The sequence below is a fragment of the Neopelma chrysocephalum genome, unplaced genomic scaffold (genome assembly GCF_003984885.1).
Source record: "Neopelma chrysocephalum unplaced genomic scaffold, ASM398488v2 Primary Assembly neopelma1_185188, whole genome shotgun sequence".
NCBI lineage: Eukaryota > Metazoa > Chordata > Aves > Passeriformes > Pipridae > Neopelma > Neopelma chrysocephalum.
Window position 1 is genome coordinate 1 of NW_020938642.1, and position 20,221 is coordinate 20,221.

The window sequence follows — 20,221 nt, forward strand, 5'->3', positions numbered from 1 at the left end:
TGCTTCCCTTTGCTTCCCTTTGCTTCCCTTTGCTTCCCTTTGCTTCCCAGAGCAGGTGAATGAGTTGGTGGCTCTGATCCCCTACAGCGACCAACGGCTTCGTCCCCAGAGAACGTGAGTTCACAGAGGGAGTATTTACAAACAGGGCTCTTTTTATATCATTTTCTGCTGCAACTAAACCCTTCACCCCAGTCTGCAGCTTCTCCTTCATGTGGCAGGGCGTTTTCATCCCCACACGCCAACAAACAGGATTTGAAGGTGTAACTTTGAATCCTTCCCGTGAAATCCCGCTGTGGGGTGAGTGTGGCAACAACGATCCTACTCGCTGAAGCTTCTTCAGAGCATCTGCAAAACCACCCAGCTGGGAAACAGGGAGGGCACAAACCGTGGTTACTCAGTGCCAGAAAATAAACTGCTTGAAAAGGGGGAGAAGGGTTTTGGAGCAATTCAGATACTGAAAAATGTCCGAGCAGCATTTCTGTGTGTGTGCCGAGGAAGAACGAGTGGGTGGTGGGTGCTTTTCAAACCCAGAGTCTCCCAGAAGGGCACAGCAGGTGAGCCCTTCCCTGCCTTTCCCCAGGAAGCTCTACGTCCTGCTCTCGGTGCTGCTCTGCCTCCTGGTCTCCGGGCTGGTGGTTTTCTTCCTCTTCCCACACTCTGTCCTGGTGGAGGATGATGGGATCAAAGTGGTTCAGGTGTGGTTTGACAGGAAGAACTCCGCTGTCCTTCTGGCCATCACGGTAAAGATTTCCACGGATCTGTGTGTTCTGTGGGGGAGCAAACTTGGAGCTGAGCCACCGGGAAGGTCCCTGCTGTCCACATCTCCTCCTTCTCTCCCTTCAGGGCACCTTAAGGATCAGGAACTCCAACTTCTACTCGGTGGCAGTGGCCAGCCTGACCAACCAGGTGCAGTACATGAACACGGTGGTGGGCACCCAGCAGGTCACCAACATCTCCAGCATCCCACCCCTGAGTGACAAACTGGTAATTTCTGTCCCCTAGTCAAGGGTGAAACCTGGGCCACCACCACGAGTGAGCACTGAGCTGCACCTCAGAGCTCTGCTCGGCCCAACATCTCGTGGCCAGGGTGGCCCCAAAGGCATCAGCAAGTGGGAAATACCCCCAAAACCCAGGGGGATTGAAGGAGTGCTCGAGCTGCACATAAATGATGTTTTCTTTTATCTGTTACAGGTGAATTTTACTGTGAAGGCAGAGCTGGGTGGAGCCTTCTCCTACGTGTAGTAAGGATTTGCTACTCCTTGTATGGGGCTGGGGAAGAGAGTGGGGTTGAAGGTGCCTCTATTACAGTTTGCAAAGTAACCTGGGGTTGGAAAAGGACCCAGTTTTTCTACTGACTTCCTGGAAAGCAGCTGTTAGTTAAAAAAAAACAAATCACTTGAAATGCCCTTTGTCAGGGTGTTGTGATGTGGTTTTGAGTTAACACCAATGGGAAATTATTGTGGTGATAATAACTATAAATATAATTATAAAAAATAATTATAACTCATTTTTGGCTGCTGAGAAACCCACTGCTGACCCACTTCTTTGGTCTCTTCCAGTTCCTTCTGCACGTACCCCAAGGTGAAGGTCCATAACATTGTGGTCTTCATGAGGTGGGTGGTTCTCTGCTCTCCCCCTGCTTAGAGCTCTCTTCCCAACCTTCCTGGCTCCTGAACTCCAAAGGGAACTGCTGCCACAGCAGGTCTGGGGTGCAAAGAGAAAATCCTGCTTGGCAAACACCCCAGCCTTGCCTCAGTTAATCCGGGCCAGTTGACACAGTGGGTGAAATGTGGGATAGGGAAGACAATTCCCTCCGTGTGCCGAGCTCTCCAGAGGCTCCACTTCCAGCCCCGCTTTATCCCTGCCCACCACAGCCAGGAAAACCTTGAGGGGTTCTGCTTTTTTTTTAGGGGGAGGGGAAGGGAAAGAGGAGTTGTTGTGATGAGTTCAAACCTGCCCTGAACTGCTCTTGCCCCTGCCAGGAGCTCGGTGAAGTTCTCCTACGTGGGACACACGACCCAGAGCTCCGTGGAGCGGTACCGGTACGTGGATTGCAGCTCCAACTCCACGGACCCTCTGGCACCTGGGGCAGCCTGAAGGCACAGCTGGGATTTCTAGAAGGGCACAGACACCTTTAACTGGAAGCAGTGACCCTGGTGAGAGGCACTTGGAAGCTCTGGGTCCCTTTTGTGCCCTTCCATGTGCCCCAAAACCCTCCGCGTGCAGGAAACGGGTCCCTCCACGGAACCTTCCCTTTGCTTCTGGAGAAACAGCTTTATTTGGGTAGGGAAACTGGACTTCAGGGAAACTTCAGGCTCTGAAATCCCGAAGGTTTCGAGTGTTTTGCACCTGTTTGGAAGCTTGGCACTGCTGGGTGTCCCAGGTTCTCTTGCAGTGGGTTTATTCCCTTCCTTGCTCAGTGGCAGCGTGTCACTGGGGTGTGTTGGAGCAGGCCTGGATGCCAAAGGACACTTCTCACTTAGGGACGTGCAGGGAAAGCTTCTGCCTCTGCCACGGGCACTAAAAGGAGGCAAAGGAGTCAAAACCTTTGGAACCACGGTGGTTTTGGTTTGCTGGCAGCTGAGAAACCCCGGAGCACCACCTGCCTTTGTGAGGGTCTGTGTTGGACTCGCCTCCTCCCCCTCCTCCTCCTCCTCCTCTGATCCTTCCTCTCCCCCCCTGCAGGGGTTTGAAACCAGGGCATGTGCAGCTCGGTGTGTTGCTTTGTACTTGTGCTCCACCGCGGGCAAACAGGGATTTAAACCGATTTTTGTGGGAGTCTGGGCTTCCAAGGCTTCCCTGCCGGGAGCGGCGCATTCCTGATGGTCGCTATCAGCTGCCTCCCGAGAGCAAATCGATGTGGCAGCTCTGCCCCCGCAGCCCTGCTGGGGACTCGCAGCCCGGAGAGTTTCGTCCCTCGGGAGTTTCCGCTGGAATTCGATCGCCGGGAGCTGCCCCCGTTCGTGCCCTGCCCCTTTGTCTGCCCGCCCGGGGGGTGTGGGAGCAGATCAGGCCCCTTTTCAGAGAGGGATGCTCGATTTTTGTGTGACTGGGACGTGAAAACACACCTTGCTTTCTTCTTTAAGAAGTGAGATCTCTGCCTAGTGGAGCTGAATTGTGCTGATTAAACCTGAGTTGGACGTTACCCTGTGCTGTCCTTTGTTTGAGGAGAAGATCTGGCTTTGTCCCAGAGCTGTGACTTTTCTCTTGTTGTCTTTTTGCCCAGAAATACCTGTTCTTTCACTGGGTTTTTTTTTTCCACAGAATCCCAGAATGGCCTGGGTTAGGAGAGAGCTTAAAGCTCATCTTGATTTCCACCCCCTGCCATGGGCAGGGGCACCTCCTACTATCCCAGGTGGCTCCAACCTGGCCTTGGACACTTCCAGGGATGGGGCACCCTCTGGGAAATCCATTCCAGGGCTTCCCCACTCTCCTAGGGAGGAATTCCTTCTCAATATCCCACCTAAATCCCCCCTTTCCCAGTGGGAAGTCATTCCCTGTGTGCTGTCCCTCCATCCCTTGTCTCAAGTCCCTCTCCAGCTCTCCTGGAGCCCCGTTAGGCTCTGGAAGGGGCTCCAAGGTCTCCCTGGAGCCTTTTCTTCTCCAGGCTGAACAATCCCAGTTCTCCCAGCCTTTCCTCACACCAGAGCTGCTCCATCCCTCTGACCATCTTTTGGACTCTCTGGGGATGAGCCCAAGGTTTTAGGGGAATGAAGGTGAAGAAACTCAACCAGAGAGACACAAAGCCACGCACCCATTCCCAGCTGGAATTGTGGCCTCACCCTCCCTTCCTGGTGACCTCACCCATGAGCTTCCCCCCACCCCAAATTCTGGAAACCCCTCGATTTATGATGAGTTGTTTTATTTTGTGAGGAAAACGAAGGAATCACAAGCTTTGCTTTTTATCCATCTCATTTCCCCCGCTCCTGGAAGCCTGGCTGGGCTCAATCCTGCCTTGCTTGGGGTCTCCTTGCTTTTCCCACCTTCCTCCCTCTTCAGCCACAGCCCAAACCCACCTTCTCCCGCTCCTCATGCCCATGTCCTACAGGCAGCCTGGGTGATTTTGGGGCTGCCCCTTCCCCCCCCAGCAGGACCCCCAAACTTGCTGCTTGGCTGAGCAGGAGAAGGGTTTGACCCCGAATTAGTGGGGTGAGGGCCGGCAGCCAGAGCTCCCATCATTAGGGGAGCCCCCCCCCCGGGTCATGTGGCGAAGCACTTGGCCTTTTAAAGGGCCATTTTATTTTGAAAATCCTCCTTAATCCTCCAATCCCCCTTAATGAATTTCCCCTGCCAAGGTTTTTGAAGGATCCCAGCCCTGCGGAAGCTGCCTCAGGTGCTCCCGGCTGGGTTGTGTTTCAAACCGACATCGGGGCCCCAAAATAGGAGCTTTTTCTTTTTGTTTCTGTTGGTGGCATGTGGGAGCTGCGAGGATTTCATTTAGAGAAATTACGACTTCAAAAGGATTTTAAAAAAAAAGAAAAAGCTGAGTTTTTAACCAATAGGACCATCGTGGAACTCCTGAGCTCCCCGGTCCGGAGCTGCCCCTTCCGTCCTGCAGGTTTGTGACTCCTCGGGGTCACTGGGCTGACTTTCCTCCAACACAGCTAAATAAAACCCTCCACTTCTGAGACTTTTCCTCTAATTAGCAGCCTGATTAGGAGAGGGATTTACATAGGTGACTTTTTATGAAGCCCTAAAAGCCGCAGGCGACGGCCCCGGACTCTCCCACTTCCGATACTGCAAAATAGCCCCAAATTGGAGTTTTGCACCCACAGAAACAGGATAAAAACCTGGGGGGAGAGTGGGGAGGAGCCCCCCCACCATGGTCAGACTGATTTGCTTCCCTCAGCTTTTACTGGTTTTAACTGGTGGCCCCAGTTCTGTTACAGAGTCCCAGGATGTTCTGAGTTCAGGGGTGCAGTGGGACAGGAAGTTCCACAGTGGAACCTTGTGGGTGTTGTGTTGCCTCCTGGGGTTTCAAGATTTTTCCCCTTAACTTGGTTTTCCTTTTCCCTCCCCCCCTTTTTTTTTTGGTTTCTTGGGTGATTTATTTTTGGTTTTTTTGGGTTCCCACCCCCCTTAGTGTGAAGTAGCCCCAACCCAGAAAAGTTGGAGTGTTGACCCAAAATGAGGATCTTAAAAGTTCTTTTTTTTCCACCTGAACCATTTCATGGTTCTTTCAGACCTTCCTTTATCCCGTCTGAGAAAGGGGGAGGGAGGAGACTGGACGCAGCAAACACACCGAAAACAAAACCCCGGCTCCACTTTGTACTTTCCACCAAAAGTTGTTTTTTTTTTGTATTTTTTTTTTTTTATATCAACTGATTTTAAAAAATACAGACTTGTTTTACAAGAATAGCACCATTTTTTGTTTGTTTTTTTTTTCCTTTTGTGTCATTATCATACAATTAAAACACTCCTGCTGGTGATACACGGAGGGAAACGGGGACGGGAGGGGATTCGTGGTACCTGGATTGGCGACATCCCTTCGGCAGGGAAGGGTCGGTTACATTCCCACCTCCACCTGACCTTCAAAAAATAGGTCTTACAGGAAGAGAATAAATAAATATTGGTTTGATTTCGCAGCCTGCCCAGGCATGAGGTGGTGGTCCCCGGTGGACGGGCGTGAGTCGAGGGGGGGTCGTTGCAGCCCTTCAGTGCAGAAGTCGTATGAGACAGAGAGAGAGAGAGAAGATTGAGAAGTTCCTCAGGTTCCTTTGGGGTGGGTTCAGTTTGTTGGGTCTTCTTTTTGTTTTTTGTTGGTTTTTTTTTTACAGTTTTACGGCGTCGGGCTGGATTTAAAAAAAAACAAAACAAAACAAAACACAAACCCCCCCAAAAAAAAGCCCAGAACAAAACACCACAACGAACGGCAACCGACGAACGAACGCACAAGTAAAACAATCCTTTTCTCGTGGTTTTTTTTTTTGTTTGTTTGTTTTTTTACAAGAAGCAGACTGGGCCAATGTCTACGCCAAACTCCTGCTCGGCTCCACCAATGTCCATAGGTGCAATGTCCACGATGGGCAGGCGCGAGGTCTTCTGCGACCGGTACTCGATGACCGTCTTGCCCCACTTGCCGGTGTGTTTCTGGGGAAACCCGGAGGAAAGGTGTTATTAGACACCCTCAAACTCCCCCCCAAACCACCAGGTTGACCCCCTCCAACTCATCATCATCATCATCATCTTTGTGGCAGGATAGACCCACCCCGAGAAGACCTAAAATCCAATCGAGAAGACCTAAAATCCAATCGAGCTGTCAATCAGCTGCTGGAGTCAGGGTGTTGTCTTGGTGTTAATTATGCTAAAACCATCCTGGTTCATCAACTTGAATACACACCCTGCTTTTTGAAGTCTGGTTTGACAGATAAGCTGGTGGCTGGCCTGGAAAGGTGTGACTGGCAGTGAATCACTTTATGCTAGCAGTCAGGTTCCTCTGACATAACCTTTTTGGGGTGGATGTGTGGAGGTTCCTCCCTTGACTGGGGACACCCTCCAGGGTCACTCCTCGGGGTTGAGAGCAGAGATCTCCCTCGGTCTGGGTCAGATCTCTACTTAATAATTATTTCTTTTCACCAGCTTTAATATAACTGCTTCAACAATTGCTTTGTTACAGTGCACTGTACTACCTCATATTGTACTCTATATTATACTCTATATTATACTCTATATTATACTCTACTACATTATACTGTATTATACTATACTAGTAAATTTTTAGTGTTCATATCATGTGGTGAATAGTTCTGATTGGGATCTTTTGTCTGATCATTTGTATGAAACAAATCACTCATTTTTACAAAAAAAAAACCTTAAAACCCACGGGACAAAAGCGGCTCCGTCACAACCTCCGTAACTCCTTCAATTTAAACCACTCACACAATCCCAGGCTAAGGCTGGGTTGAGCTGCACCGAGACCCCTCCCTGAGAAGGGATTCCTGCCCGTGCCTCGATTCTCACCGGTGAGGCTTTGCTTTCTACCCCCTCTGTCCCAGCCTCGCGCTCCCACCCCGGCCCCGGCGCGGGCTCACCGTGCATCCGTCCTCCAGGACGCTGTAGGTGAACCTGCTGTTGCCCTCGGCGCGGATCTCCACGTCGTTGGAGCCCTGGATGAGCAGGGCTTTCTTCAGGTTGCCGGTGTCCTCGTCCAGGTAGGCCACGCTGTTCTTGCAGTGGTAGGTGACGTTCTGGGAGCCCTCGGTGGACAGGAGGCGCAGGAAGGTCATCTGGATGTTGGCGGTGTTGGGGGCCAGGTCTTCGTCACCGTAGCTGAACTGGAGGGAGGGAGGAGGGACATTAGAACCCTGAGGGTGTTGAAACGGTGCTGTTTCGAGGGGTCTCCTGTAATTTGCCTCCCCAGGTGGCTGCAGACATCCCATCCCAGCTGCCCCAACCCCAAGTGCTCAACACGACGCTCGGGGTCAGCCAGTGCCTCGTTTAACACCCACCAGTTTCACCCCAAGGAAGGACACCCCAACCCTCCAACTGGACACCCAACGCTCCCCCCCTGCTCCACCTTCACCCCCTGCTTGACCTCCACCCCCCTGCTCGACCTCCACCCCCTGCCCCGGGGGGGGACACTCACGTGGAAACCGCCGTTGATGGTCTCTGCAAACCAGATGTGCTTCTTCTCTTTGGCCTTGCTGGTCCACCAGTTCTTCCTGGGGATGCTGCTGGGGTTGGGGTACACGCAGGTCTCGCCCGTCTCCATGTTGCAGAAGACTTTGATGGCGTCCAAGGTGCAGCCCTGGTTGGGGTCGATCCAATAGTCTCCTGCAGGGAGGGCAAAGGGTGGTGTGAGGGTGAGGGTTTGGGGGTTGGAGCACCTGACTTGGCCTTTTGGGTGCAAGAGACTGAGGGAGAGGGACGGGGGAGGATGAGGAGGCTCTTTTTTGTTTCACAGGGTACGCTGAGCTGGAAGAGATCATCAAGTCCAACCCCAATCCTGCACAGGACACCCCAAAATCCCACCCTGTGCCCCAGAGGAGCATCCAAACCCTCCTGGAGCTCTGGTAGCCTTGGGGCTGTGCCCACTGCCCTGGGGAGCCTGGGCAGTGCCCATCCACCCTCGGGGGGAAGAACCTTTCCTTGGGATCCAACCTGAGCCTGCCCTGGCACAGCTCCAGGACATCCCAGAATTCCAGAATCTGAGTTGGAAGGGACCCACAAGGACCATCCTGTCCAACCCTCAGCCCTGCACAGCCCCACATAGAGTCACCCCATGTCCCAGAGAGGATCATCCAAACCCTCCTTGGTGCTGTGCCCACTGCCCTGGGCAGCCTGTTCAGTGCCAACCACCCCGTGGGGGAAGAACCTTTCCCTGACCCCCACCCCACCCCACCCCACCCCTGACACAACTCCAGGCCATTCCTGGGCGTCCCTGGTCCCCGCAGAGCGGAGCCCTCACCGCTCTTCCACTCGGGGTGGCAGAGCTTGATGTCGCGGCAGGTCCTGGCCGGGTTCTTCTTGGAGCCCTCGGGGCTGCGGATGCTCTCGATCTGGTTGTTGAGGGACTTGAGCGTGGCGTCCACCTCCACGTCGTGCTGCCTCAGGCTCCCGGCGGCCTCGTCCGCCCTCATGTACCGGATGGGGTCGGGGCCCTTCTCGGGCTGCCCCAGCCCCGCGAACGCTGACATGTCGATGCCGGTGCCGGGCGGGCCGGGGGGGCCGGGGGGACCTGGGTTTCCGGGAGGACCCTACGGGAGGAAGGAGATGCAAACCCATCCTGGGGGGGCTGCCCTGGCAGCTGGACCCCCCCTCCATCACCCTGCCCATCCCGGGGGGTGTCACTCACCGCGGGGCCGGGTTCTCCGCTCCGCCCGCGGGGCCCGGGGGGGGCCGATGGGGCCGGGCATGCCGTTGGAGCCGTCCTTGCCAGAGGGGCCCACGGGGCCGGGGGGACCCTGAAAGAGCCCCAAAAGGGAGGTCAGAGAAGGTGCTGGGCAGCCCTCAGCTCCTGCCATCAGCTGACCCGGGCAGGGGCTCGAGGACAGAGGTGCCTCCTTTTCCTCTCAACCTCCTTTTGCTCTCAACCCCCCAAACTCCTTTTCCTCTCATGCCCCCCAAACTCCTTTTGCTCTCAACCCCCCAAACTCCTTTTCCTCCCACGCCCCCAAACTCCTTTTGCTCTCAGCCCCCCAAACTCCTTTTCCTCCCACGCCCCCAAACTCCTTTTCCTCTCACCCCCCCAAACTCCTTTTCCTCTCACTTCCCCCAAACTCCTTTTCCTCTCGTTCCCCCCCAGGACTTACCCTGGGACCAGAGGGACCTGCGGGACCAGCAGCACCTTGGTCTCCAGAAGGACCCTAAGAAGGGATGGAGGGTGATGGTTAAGCCTGGCATCAAGGGGGTGCTCAGCCCCAGCAAAGCCTCCACACGGTCTCGGGGCTCTGCCCGTGGCCACATCCAGCTCCACGGGGAGACGTGGGGGGCTGGGGGTCCCCACACCAGCACTTACGGGGGGGGCCAGGGAGACCCTGCAGGCCGGTGAAGCCACGGTGACCCTTCAGCCCTCTCTCTCCAGCCTCTCCCGTCTCGCCCTTGTCACCACGAGGCCCTTGGGGACCCTGGAAGGGGAGGGGTGGAGCCGTGTCAGGCTGAGGGTGACAGACCCCCCACCCGACACAACCCACGCTCCGGCTGTCCCGGCATCACTCACCGGCATCCCCCGAGCGCCAGCGGGGCCAGAGGGACCCATGGGACCTTGTGCACCCTGGGGAGAAAAAAGAGGGCGGTCAGAAGCAGAAGAAGTTGGGGGCAGGGGGTGCTCTCTGCCTTTGGGGGTGTCCAAACCGGCCCCATCACTGGGAATCAGCATCTTTAGACACCCTCAGATGGAGCATCACACCCAAACGATCCTTGGAAATGGAGACATTCCCTGCTCCAGCTCCTGGGGCTCACAGCCCCCCAGGCAGAGCCCCAGCAGGGCCTCAGGAATCCTCAGGAAGATGCTCGGAGCTGCTCAGGGCACCCCTGAATCCCTGCTGGGCACTAAAGGCACCCACCTGGCTCCCCCAGACCAATGACTCCCCGACTCTTCCCTGACCTGCCCTCGGGGTGGTTCCTGTCTCCCCAAAAAAACCCTCAGACCCACCATTCCAGCACTCACCGTCTCGCCTCTGTCTCCTTGTTTGCCGGTGGGACCCACGGGCCCGGGAGCGCCGGGAGCACCGGGAGCACCGGGGGCACCCACGGGCCCCGTCTCGCCTCGATCGCCCTGTGCAGGGACACGGGAGTGGAGTCAGAGCCGCGGGACTGGGAGCACTGGGGGTGTGGGGAGGTATTCACGGCAAACTCACCTTCACTCCAGCCGCGCCGTCTCTTCCCGGGGGCCCGTCGGAGCCGGGATTTCCCTGGGAGAAGAGGAGGAATCAAGGCTCGGCTGGGTGAAAACTCCCCTCTCCGAGCCAAAAACCAAGGGCAGAGCCCTGTGATGGGCAGGGGCACGGGGCAGGGGAGGGGGGCAGCACGGGGCTCACCCGGGCAGGGGGCTGCCCCCTGTGCCCCCTCCCCACCCACCTCTCGGCCGGGTTCTCCAGCGGGACCCGTCAGGCCGGGGGGACCCACGGGGCCGGGGGGTCCTCGGTCGCCAGCAGAACCAGGGGCTCCTTGTTTGCCGGGTTCTCCCTGGAGGAAAGGGGAAGGGAGGACAAGAGCTGTGAGGGGGAGATCCCGGCACAGCCCTTCCCCCGGGAAATGCCCCAAAGGAGCAGCTCCAGCAGCTACCGGGGGGAGGAGGCAGCTGCTGCCCGTCGGGCACAGGGGGTGGAGGGGGCTGAGCCTGGGGGTGACATGGGGGGAGGAAGGAGGTGACACAGGGGGTGACACAGGGGATGACATGGGGTGACACTGGGGGTGACACTGGGGGTGGAAGGGGATGACACAGGGGGTGACACAGGAGGTGGAAGGGGCTGAAATTAGGGGGTGACACAAGGGGTGACACAGGGGATGGAAGGGGGTGAGCCTGAGGGGTGACATAGGGGGTGACACAGAGAGTAGAGGAGGTTGAGCCTGGGGGTGACACAGGGGGTGACACAGGGGATGAAATGGGCTGAACTTAGGGGTGACACAGAGGATGACACAGGGGGTGATACAGGGGATGAAAGGGGCTGAAATTAGGGGTGACACAGGGGGTGACACAAGGGATGACACAGGGGGTGGAAGGGGCTGAACTTAGGGGTGACACAGGGGCTGACACAGGGTGACACAGGGCATGGAGGGGGCTGAGCCTGGGGGTGACACAGGGGGTGACACAGGGGGTGACACAGGGGGTGGAAGGGGCTGAGCCTGAGGGGTGACAGTGGGGGTGACAGTGGGGGTGACACTGAGGGTGACAGTGAAGGTGGTAACTGGGGGTGACAGAGGGGGTGATCCCAGGGGTGAGCACTCACCGACGGCCCCGGCAGGCCAGGAAAGCCCCTCTCCCCGCGCTGCCCGGGCAGGCCGACGATGCCGCGCTGTCCCGCCAAGCCTTGGGGACCCGGGGGCCCGTCAGGACCCTGGGGGGAGGCAGAGGGGGGGCATCAGAGCCGGGAGGGGGGTGATGGCAGGGCCCTGAACGGGCAGGAAGGGAGGTGCCCCCCCAAATGTACCGCGGGACCGTCCTCGCCGGGGTCTCCCTTCTCCCCTTGGGGGCCGGCGGGGCCCTGCAGCCCGGGGTCCCCGGCACGGCCCGGGGGTCCGGCGTCGCCTCGAGCGCCCTTGGGACCGTCCTTGCCAGCGGAGCCGGGGGGCCCGGGGGGGCCTGGGTTACCCTGGGGGGCACAAGACGGGGTTCAGTGCCAACAGAAGAGGCTTTTCCACCTTTGTTATCCTCATCCTGAGGGGCTCCCGGGCTTGGAGAGCCCTGGGAAAGCCCCAGGGATCCCAGTTGCCCCTGAGTGATCCCAGTTGCCCCTGAGTGATCCTGGTTGCCCCTAAGTGATCCTGGCTGCTCCCAAGTGATCCCTGTTTCCCCCCAGTGATCCCACTTGCCCCAAGTGATCCCTGTTGCCAAGTCATCCCAGTTTCCTCCCAAGTGAATCCAGTAGCCCCGGAGCAATCCCAGTTGCCCCTGAGTGATCCCAGTTGCCCCCCCAGTGATCCCAGATGTCCCAAAATAATCCTGGCTTCTCCCAAGTGATCCTGGTTGCCCCTGAGTGATCCTAGTTGCCCCCCAGTGATCCCAGTTGCCCCAAAATGATCCTGGCTTCTCCCAAGTGATGTAATCCTGGTTGCCTCCAAGTGATCCCAGCTGCTCCCAAGTGATCCCTGTTGCCAAGTGATCCCTGTTTCCTCCAGAGTGAACCCAGTTGCCCCTGACCAATCCCAGTTGCCCCTCACCAATCCCAGTTGCCCCTCAGTGAACCCAGTTGCCCCCCAGAGATCCAGTTGCCCCCCAGTTGGATCCTGGCTGCTCCCAACTCACGTTAGGGCCGGGGGGTCCGACGCGTCCAGCAGCTCCGGGGAATCCAGTGGCTCCCTGGGGAAGGAGGAGGAAGGTGGCTCAGCCCCCCTCCCAACCCCCTCCCTGCGCACCCCCCCTTCCCCCAATACTCACAGGGGGTCCTTGAGCACCCCGGGCTCCTTTGGGACCAGTTACACCAGTTGGACCCTGGGAAGAGGAGGAAAACCAGTGAGAGACACGGGAGGGGGTGGGGGGTGCAATTTGGGGTTCCCCAAATTTCCGGGGGAAAGGGACCCCCGGGGGGGGTCACCCCCATTTCGGGGGGCTCTGGCTGTACCCACCTGTGGGCCAGGGGCTCCAGAGGGGCCTTGGGCACCAGGGGAACCGGCGTCACCCTTCTGCCCGGGCTCTCCCTGCTCGCCTTTGGCACCCGGTTGCCCGTCGGCGCCCTGGGGGAAGGGGCTGCTCTTAGAGGGGGGAGTCAAAACTGGGGGCACCGGGACCCAAACTGGGGCACCGGGACCCAAACTGGGGTATTGGGATCCAAACTGGGGGCACCAGGACCAAATACTCACCGGGGGTCCGGCAAATCCAGCGGGACCGGGGGCTCCGGGCTCCCCACGGTCCCCCTGTGTGGAGAGATGGGAGGTCAGTGAGGGGGAGGAGGTCAGTGAGGGGGGTAAATGGGGGGGTAAAGGGGGTAAAGGAGGGGGTAAAGGAGGTAAATGAGAGGGGTAAATGATGAGGTAAATGAGGTAAACAAGGTGGGTAAATGATGGGGTAAATAATGGGGTAAATGAGGTAAATGGTGAGGTAGATGATGTAAATGATGGGGTAAATGAGGTAAGCAAGGGGGGTAAATGAGGGGGTAAATGAGGTAAATGGGGGGGTAAATGAGGCAAATGAGGCGAATGAGGGGGTAAATGAGGCACAGAGAGCAGCAGTGGCACCACCAGCAGCCGGGGGGCTGTGACAGGGTGGCACTTACGGGGGCACCGCGGGCACCGGCAGCACCAGATGGACCGGGGGGGCCGGATTCACCCTGGGAAAGAAAGGATGGAGAGTCGTGGGGGTCCGGGCGGGGTCTCCCGGGCTCGGGGGCAGCCGAGGGGCTGCCGGGGCTCTCTCACCTTCTCGCCGTTGGGGCCGGCGGGGCCGGGGGGGCCGATGGGACCCGTCAGACCCTGCGGGGAGGAGGGAGAGGAGGGTGAGTGAGGCCACCCGAGCGTCCCCAACAGCCACTCCCCTGTCCCACCCCTCTCCCACCCCGTCCCACTCACACGGGCTCCGTCCTTGCCGGGGGCTCCCTCGGGGCCCTTCTCGCCGACGTCTCCCTGAGGGGCGACACGGGGGGCAGGGTGAGCCAAGCCGAGACCCGACAGCACTCATCACACCCCACCCCAGCACCCAGCACTCACCCTGTCTCCCTTGGGACCGGCGATTCCGGCCGCTCCTCTCTCCCCGGGCATCCCCTGCAGCCCCGGGGGTCCCTGGGCGCCGTTGGGGCCGGCGGGGCCGGTGGCACCCTAAAGCAGAGCGGAGGGGGTGGTTTTTGGGGTGCCGAGCCCGCCCTAAGCTGACACCACCGCCCCCCCCGGTGCCACAGCCCCGCTGGTGGCACCGGGCGCTGTCCCCGCTGTCACCCACCTTGGGCCCGTCGGTGCCGGGGGTCCCGGGCAGCCCGCGGGGTCCCTGCAGCCCTTGGGCGCCGGGAGAGCCGCGCTCGCCGGGGAAGCCGCGCTCGCCCTGCCGGGAGGGGTGGGAGGGTGTGAGGAAGGGGAAGGGAAAGGTGACAATGCGCTGTCCCCGCGGAGGGCGGGCGGGGTGCCACCAGCCCGCGGTGCCCCCAGGGGGACCGGCCACCAGGATGGGGGGGAGCTGGTGGCCATGGAAGGGACATGGGGGAGATGCTGGGGGACACTGGGGAACAAGGGAATGTTGGGGGACATTGGGGGGATGTTGGGGGACATTGGCATATTGGGGGACATTGGGAGGATGCTGGGGGGCACTGGGGGACATGGGGATGTTGGAGGACATAGGGGGGGATGCTGGGGGGGCACTGAGGGACATGGGGGGTGCTGGGGGACATGTGGGGGATGCTGGGGATGCTGGGGGACATGGTGATGTTGGGGGACATTGAGGGGATGCAGGGGGCACTGGGGGACATGGGGATGCTGAAGGACATGGGGGGGATGCTGGGGGGCATTGGGGAATTGCTGAGGGACACTGGGGGACAACGGGTTATTGGGGGACATTGGGGGGATGCTGGGGAGCACTGGGGGACATGGATGTGCTGGGGGATATTGGGGAGATGCTGGGGGACAAGGGGGGACATGGATATGCTGGAGGACATTGGGGGGATGTTGGGAGACATTGGGGAAATGCTGAGGGACACTGGGGGACAAGGGGATATTGGGGACATTGGGGGGATGCTGGGAGACATTGGGGGGATGCTGGGGGACATGGGGATGTTGGGGGACATTGAGGGGATGCTGAAGGACACTGGGGGACATGGGGAAGTTGGGGAACATTGGCGGGATGCTGGGGGACACTGGGAGGATGCAACCAGGGTTGCAAGGGAGCAACCAGGGTCTGTCAACCTCCTGGAGACCCCCAAAGCCCCCCACGGGATGGATCCAGTCCCCCCCAGCCAGGAGGGGGGGGTGACACTTACTCTGGGACCAACAAGACCGGGTGCTCCGGCTTCTCCAGGAACACCCTGTGGCAGAGGGGGGAAAAAGCATTGGGGGGTCAGGCCTGGGGGGTGCTGGGGGGCTCTGACCCCCCCTTTGCAGCCCAAGAGGAGGGAAAAGGGGGGGTTCTCACCTGATCTCCGGGTTTGCCGCTCTCTCCGGGGGCACCTGGTGGCCCGGGCAGCCCCTGGGAGGGGAGAGCAGCCCTGTGAGCACGGGGGGGGGCAGCGAGACCACCAGGGACGGGGGGCTCGGGGCCACCCACGAGCATCACCCCACCCCCAGCACCCCCCAGAGCCCCCCTTCCCACGTGCTCACCTGGAAGCCGGAGGGTCCGGGGGCTCCCTGCTCTCCCCTCTCACCTGCGGGGCCCTGTGGGAAGGACGGTGCTGAGGGACCCCCAAACCCCTCGGGCTCGGGGTTTCCCCCACTCCCAGCTTTTGGGCAGAGCTGGGGTTGTGGAGGGCCCCAAAACCCCCAAGGGCAGAGACTGCAGAGTCTTCACCCCCAGCAGAGCCGGGGGGGGTCCTTTGCCCAGCTCTGGGGGGGGTTCAGCCCCCTTGATCTCCCCCTGTTTCACTCACGGCGGGTCCCGGGGGTCCGGCAGCTCCTGTCTCACCATCCTTGCCAGGGAGCCCCTAAAGAGGAGGGAAAACCCCCCCTGAGCTCCGGGCATGGAGCTGCTGCCTCGGCTTCCCCCACTCTGGGGCACCGCAGAGGCCTCGGGGAGCTGCAGCCCCCCAAAATTGAGGGAGGGAGGGAGGGAGGGAACACAACTCACCCGCAGCCCCGGGGCACCGGGCAGTCCCTTCTCACCAGCTTTGCCAGGCTCACCCTGGGGAGAGGCAGAGGTGGCACCGAGGGGGTCTCTGTACCCCCACGGCCCCGTTTTTGGGTGGGAACGAGTGGCAATACTCATTTTTGGGGAGGAAGGGGTAGCAGCACTCATTTTTGGGGAGGAAGAGGTCACATTACTCATTTTTGGGGAGGAATGGGTGGCAGTACTCATTTTTGTGTGGGAACAGGTGGCAATACTCATTTTTGGGTGGGAATGGAGTGGCAGTGCTCATTTTCGGGGAGAAAGGGCGGCAGTGCTCATTTTTGGGTGGGAAGGGGTTGCAGCACTCATTTTTGGGGAGGAAGAGGTCACATTACTCATTTTTGGGGAAGAAGGGGTGGCAGTACTCATTTTTGGGTGGGAACAGGTGGCAATACTCATTTTTGGGTGGGAATGGAGTGGCAGTGCTCATTTTTGGGTGGGAAGGGGTGACAGCACTCATTTTTGGGGAGGGATGGGTGACAGCACTCATTTTTGGGGAAGAAGGGGTTGCAGTACTCATTTTTGGGGAAGAAGGGGTGGCAGTACTCATTTTTGGGGAAGAAGGGGTGGCAGTACTCATTTTTGTGTGGGAACAGGTGGCAGTGCTCATTTTTGGGTGGGAAGGGGTGGCAATATTAATTTTTGGGGAGGAAGGGGTCACAGTGCTTATTTTTGGGGAGGAAGGGGTGGCAGTGCTTGTTTTTGGGTGGGAGCAGGTGACAACACCCATTTTTGGGAGGAAGGGGTGGCAGTGCTCATTTTTGGGTAGGAGCAGGTGTCAGTGCTCATTTTTGGGTGGGAAGGGGTGGCAGTGCTCATTTTTGGGTGGGATCAGGTCACAGTACTCACGTTGGCACCTTTGGGGCCGGGGAATCCCATCACACCGGGTTGGCCACGGGCACCCTGTGGGCCGGGGGGGCCGGGGCGCCCATCCTCGCCGGGGGCACCCTGTGGGGAGGGGAGGGGGTATCAGGGGGTGCCTGTGCCAGACCCCCCCACCCCGCCCAGCCCCCTGCCCACCCCCCCAACACCCCCACGTGCAGCTTCACTTACGGTGGGGCCGACTTTGCCTTGGGGACCAGCGTCACCGGGGCGGCCCGTGAGGCCCTGCGGGGGACAGGGGAGCTCTGGGGGGGGGCACAAGGGTCTGCCCAACCCTCACCACCCCAGAGAGCGTCTTTGCTCATCCCAAGGAGCATCTGACTCCAAAGAGCACCCAATCCCAAAAAGGATCCAACCCCAAAGAGTGTCTGACCCCAAAGAGCACCCAACCCCAAAAAGGATCCAATTCCAAAGAGTGTCCAACCCCAAAGAGCACCCAACCCCAAAAAGGATCCAACCCCAAAAAGGATCCAACCTCAAAAAGGATCCAATCCCAAAGAGCACCCAACCCCAAGGAGCATCTTTGCAAACCCCAAGTGCATCTTAACCCCAAATGCACCTTGGTCACCCCAGAAGGTGTCTTAATTAGCGAAGAACATCTTAATTAGCCCCAAAATGTGCTTTGGACACCCCAGAAGGCGTCTTAATTAGCCAAGAGCATCTTAATTAACCCCAAAGAGTGACTGACTCAACCCCAGAAAACACCTTAATGCCAAAGAGCACCGGGGCAGAGGCCAAAAGCACTGCATTGACCCCAAAAGCATCTTAAACAACCCCAAAAGCACCTTATTGACCCCAAAAGCACCTTAAACAACCCTGAAAGCACCTTATTAACCCCAAAGGCACTTTATTGACCCCAAAAGCACGTAATTGACCCCAGAAGCACCTCAGACAACCCTAAAAGCACCTTATCAACCCTAAAAGCACCTAATTGACCCCAGAAGCACCTAATTGACTCTAGAAGCATCTTAACCCTAAAAGCACCTCAGACAACCCTAAAAGCACTTCATCAACCCTAAAAAGACCTTATCAACCTTAAAAACACCTTATCAACCCTAAAGGCACATCGTTGACCCCAGAAGCTTCTCATTGACCACAAAAGCATCTTAACCCTAAAAACACCTCAGACAACCCTAAAAGCACCTTATCAACCCTAAAGGTGCCTCATTGACCCCAGAAGCATCTTAACCCTAAAAGCATCTTATCAACCCTGAAACCACCTTAACAACCCTAAAGGCACATCACTGACCCCAGAAGCACCTCATTGACCCCAGAAGCATCTTAACCCTAAAAGCACCTTACCAACCCTAAAAGCGCCTCATCGACCCCAAAAGCACCTCATTGACCCCAAAAGCACCTCGTTGACCCCAAAAGCACCTCGTTGACCCCAGAAGCATCCTAACCCTTAAAGCACCTTATTGATCCCAAAAGCGCCTTACCGACCCCAAAAGCACCTCACTGACCCCAAAGCCCCCTCTTGCTGACCCAGCGGGTCCCACCGGCGTCCCCACTGTCCCCACTGTCCCCTGTCCCCCCTGGCCCCCTCCCCCAGTGCCCCCCACCCGCTGTGGGACCCCCCGTTTCTCACCCTGGCTCCGGGCAGTCCGGGCTCTCCGGGCCGTCCGGGGTCTCCGGTGGCTCCTTTGGGACCCGCCAGCCCGGCGGGGCCGCGCTCGCCCGGAGCGCCCTGCGAGGGGTGGGGGGTGACTCCGGGGGTCCAGGGGGGTGATCCCCGCCCTGGAAACCTCCCCCTTCCCCCCCGCGACCCCCGCCCACCCCCCACCGCGACCCCCCCACCTTGGGTCCGGCCAGCCCGTCCTGTCCCGGAAAGCCGCGGTTGCCGGGAGCGCCCTGTGGAGGAAGAGGAGGAGGAGGAAGAAGAGGAGGATGGGAGTCAGGGGAGATTTTTTTAGGGTGGGTTTTGGGGAGGTTTTGGGGCGGGGGGGACACACACACTCACCCGTTCTCCCGGGGGTCCCAAAGGACCGGCAGCGCCCGGTTCGCCGCGGGCTCCTCTCTTGCCTTCCTCGCCCGCCGGCCCGGGGGCACCTTGGGGTCCCGCGGGGCCCTGCGGGAGGGGAGGGAGAGGAGGGAAAAGGGGGTCACCAGGAGCCTTTCTCCCCCCATTGCCATCCCCCCCAACCCGGGCAGGAGCCCCCCGACGTGCCCCCCACAGTCCCGGCGGCGCCGGGGCCCCGCGGAGCCCCGGCATTGAGGGTGGTTAATGAAGCGAGGGGGGAATGTCCCCGCGGGGGGGGGGGGACAGGGCGCGCACACAGCGGCCCTTTGTCCCCCCGCGGGAGGGGGACGCTGCCCCTCGAGGGGCCTCCCGAGGGGGACAGGCCCCGGCAGACGCCGAGGAGACGCCGCGGGGACGGGGACGGGGATGGGGATGGGGACGGGACCCCGCTCAGGGTGGGGGGTCCCGGGTGCGGCCCCTCCCCGGGCCCGGACTCACCGTCTCACCCTTGGGTCCCTGCTCGCCTTTGAAGCCCGCGATTCCCGGTTCTCCCTGCGGAGAGAGGGGGTTGGGGAGGGAGGCTAGGTGTCAGTGCCCCTGTCCCTGGTGTGGAATCCAGCTCCTGTCCCCATCCCTGGTGAGGAATCCAGGTCCTGTCCCCATCCCTACTGTGGAATCCAGCTCCTATCTCCATTCTCCAGCTCCTGTCCCCATCCCTGGTGTGGAATTCAGGTTCTGTCCCCATCCCTGTGTTCTCCAGCTGTGTTCTCCAGCTCCTGTCTCCATTCTCCAGGACCTGTCCTTGGTCCCTGCTGTGTTCTCCAGGTCCTGTCCCCATCCCTGCTGTGGAATCCAGCTCTTGTCCCCATCCCTACTGTGGAATCCAGCTCCTGTCTCCATTCTCCAGCTCCTGTCTCCATTCTCTAGCTCCTGTCCCTATCCCTACTGTGGAATCCAGCTCCTGTCCTCCATCCCTGGTGTGGAATCCAGGTCCTATCCCCATCCCTGATGTGGAATCCAGGTCCTATCCTCATCCCTGGTGTGTTCTCCATGTCCTATCACCATCCCTGGTGTGTTCTCCAGGCCCTGTCCCCATTCCTGATGTGTTCACCAGCTCCTGTCTCCATTCTCCAGCTCCTGTCCACATTCTCCAGCTCCTGTCTCCATCCCTGGTGTGTTTTCCAGGCCCTCTCCCCATCCCTGGTGTGGTCTCCAGCTCCTGTCCCCATCTCTCTTGCATTTTCCAGTTCCTCTCCCCATCCCTGGTGTGTTCTCCAGGCCCTGTTCCCATCCCTTTCCTCATCTCCATCTTCATCCCAGTCCTCTTACCTGTTTCCATCCCCATCCCATCCCACCTGTGGGAAAATGGGAAAAAGGGGTGGAAAGGGAAAAAAGGAGGGGAAATGGAAATAAAAGGGGAAAAGGGGAGGGAATTGGAATAGGAAAAAAGGGAAAAAATGGAGGGGAAGGGAAAAAGGTGG

General features: G+C 59.0%; 2 protein-coding genes across 2 annotated transcripts; one reads left to right on the forward strand and one right to left on the reverse strand.

The window, feature by feature from the left end:
* Positions 1–28: 28 nt before the first annotated feature.
* On the forward strand, positions 29–2,194 carry LOC113962802 (transmembrane protein 106C-like; the record flags this gene model as incomplete). Its single annotated transcript, XM_027673572.1, has 6 exons — positions 29–114; positions 581–740; positions 844–984; positions 1,192–1,241; positions 1,560–1,613; positions 1,983–2,194. Coding segments are annotated over 6 exons (606 nt in total), but the record flags the coding sequence as incomplete, so codon positions are not given.
* A 3,657-nt stretch (positions 2,195–5,851) lies between these two features.
* LOC113962803 (collagen alpha-1(II) chain-like) lies at positions 5,852–20,095 on the reverse strand (the record flags this gene model as incomplete). The annotated part of the gene is given in 35 exon segments (XM_027673573.1): positions 5,852–6,090; positions 7,032–7,274; positions 7,586–7,773; positions 8,408–8,696; positions 8,795–8,836; positions 8,838–8,903; positions 9,252–9,305; positions 9,459–9,566; positions 9,659–9,712; positions 10,109–10,216; positions 10,299–10,352; positions 10,519–10,626; positions 11,391–11,498; positions 11,592–11,753; positions 12,407–12,460; positions 12,539–12,592; positions 12,727–12,834; positions 12,961–13,014; positions 13,374–13,427; positions 13,516–13,569; positions 13,666–13,719; positions 13,804–13,911; positions 14,033–14,131; positions 15,060–15,104; positions 15,212–15,265; positions 15,397–15,450; positions 15,663–15,716; positions 15,860–15,913; positions 16,748–16,846; positions 16,952–17,005; positions 18,369–18,467; positions 18,578–18,631; positions 18,741–18,848; positions 19,239–19,321; positions 20,070–20,095. Coding segments are annotated over 35 exon segments (3,154 nt in total), but the record flags the coding sequence as incomplete, so codon positions are not given.
* Positions 20,096–20,221: the final 126 nt, after the last annotated feature.